The 1,570-nt window shown below is 36.7% G+C and overlaps 1 protein-coding gene across 1 annotated transcript; it reads left to right on the forward strand.

Annotated features, from left to right (window-relative positions):
- The first annotated feature begins 517 nt into the window (after positions 1-517).
- On the forward strand, positions 518-1,330 carry LOC114761163 (F-box/FBD/LRR-repeat protein At5g22700-like). Its single transcript, XM_028950489.1, has one exon. It carries the CDS (start codon positions 518-520, stop codon positions 1,328-1,330), a length of 813 nt encoding a protein of 270 aa, XP_028806322.1.
- The last annotated feature ends 240 nt before the right edge of the window (positions 1,331-1,570 follow it).

Consider the following 1,570-nt stretch of genomic DNA (forward strand, 5'->3'; position numbering starts at 1 on the left):
TAAGTGAACTCCTTTCCAAATATATCACATTGATTTGAGCCTTTGATTACGATATTTTTTGTTATGACACGCTCAACACAGGAGGAGGAAAATATTTTATAAGGTCCCGATCCCAACCAATAAAGTAAATGGGATATATTTTAAATAAATGAGATGTATGGCTCATGTGAGGTAGTTTTTCTTCTTTCCTTTAAAACTGCCTCCTCGTAATTTTCAGTCTAGATTGTGATCCGGTTTTACGTAGGTATTTTGATCCATTCAAAAGGTATGTTTAAAATGAATGTTCCTCTATAGATGGGAAATCGTGGATCCGATCTCATTTGTAATATTAGACTATTAGTATCTACCCCTCTAATTTTTTCTTTTTTTAAAAAAAGAGGTGTGCTTAAACCTTCACCCTCCATTCCTTTTTCTGTAGTTTTCATCCTCTTTGTTGTTAGATTAAAGGATCTATGTGGCCAAGCTAGCGTGATGGCAAATTAATTAAGTGCCGGCACACCAATGAAGAGGAAGCAAAATGATACGAAGTGATAGACTTAGTGACTTACCAGATCATTTGCTTCAACAAATTCTCTCTTTTCTTCCAACCCAAGAAGCCATTGCCACAAGCCTCTTGTCCAAGAGATGGACCTCACTGTGGACTGGATCGCCCACTCTTCACTTCGATGCTTTAAATTTCCGTTCTTCTATATTCTTCGTCGAGTTTGTGGAACATGCACTAATATTCTTCAGAAATTCCAACCACGTCCAGATCTTTCGTCTCAGATTTGGAAGTTCTGGAATACAGCCCGATGACAACATTGTAAATTGGGTTACAACAGTGATTAATAAGCTCAAAGTTGAGGAATTGGATCTTTGTTTTACTTCTTATTGGTTTAGTGTTGATCTGAGCTCTGAGATTTTGAATAGCAGTGCGATGAGGGTTTTAAAGTTGAATGGTGTAACAGTAAGTACTGATTATTCTGTGAATTTGCCTTCCCTTGAAGTCTTGCATTTGGAAAGGGTTATATTCCCAGAATTTCGATGTTTGGTTATGCTTCTTACTGGCTGCCCACGTCTTGAAGAATTGAAACTAAATTTATTTGTTATATTTGCCATCACGAAGGCCACCAAAATTGAGAGTCTTCAACATCTTGTCTCATCAAAGCCATCGTTTCTGGTTAGGTTAAAGAGATTCTGTTTTGATCAATTCAAAGCATCGGAAACCCAGTATCGAGTTGCAAGATTTATTATGGACAATGCGAAAGCTTTGAACACCGTCTCCATAATTTGTCGTTCAAGTGTAAACTCCCTCCCCAATAACGCTAAAAAAGTTATCCACATGCCCTAAAGGATCTGAGAATTATTGCGGACTTCTATTATATTTCAATTTTTGGTTCCTTTTATGATGGAAAATTGGTCATTTTGTTAAGCTCCGATCACGTGATTGAGGATAAATCATCAACACCTCTTGGCAGAAGAATTAGAAGTAGAAGGAAGTAGTAGGGTTTATGTTGTTTAATACTTTGTCATATATTTTGACAATTAATCATGTCATTGTGGCACTATAATACATGCTCATGAGTCATGA

Source organism: Neltuma alba, unplaced genomic scaffold (genome assembly GCF_004799145.2).
Source record: "Neltuma alba isolate B1F8T4 unplaced genomic scaffold, ASM479914v2 tig00011086_pilon, whole genome shotgun sequence".
In the NCBI taxonomy this organism is placed as follows: domain Eukaryota; kingdom Viridiplantae; phylum Streptophyta; class Magnoliopsida; order Fabales; family Fabaceae; genus Neltuma; species Neltuma alba.

What these genes read in the sequence shown, in the direction of transcription:
- LOC114761163 (XM_028950489.1), top strand. Translation starts at nt 518, where the DNA reads ATGATACGAAGTGATAGACTTAGTGACTTACCAGATCATTTGCTTCAA.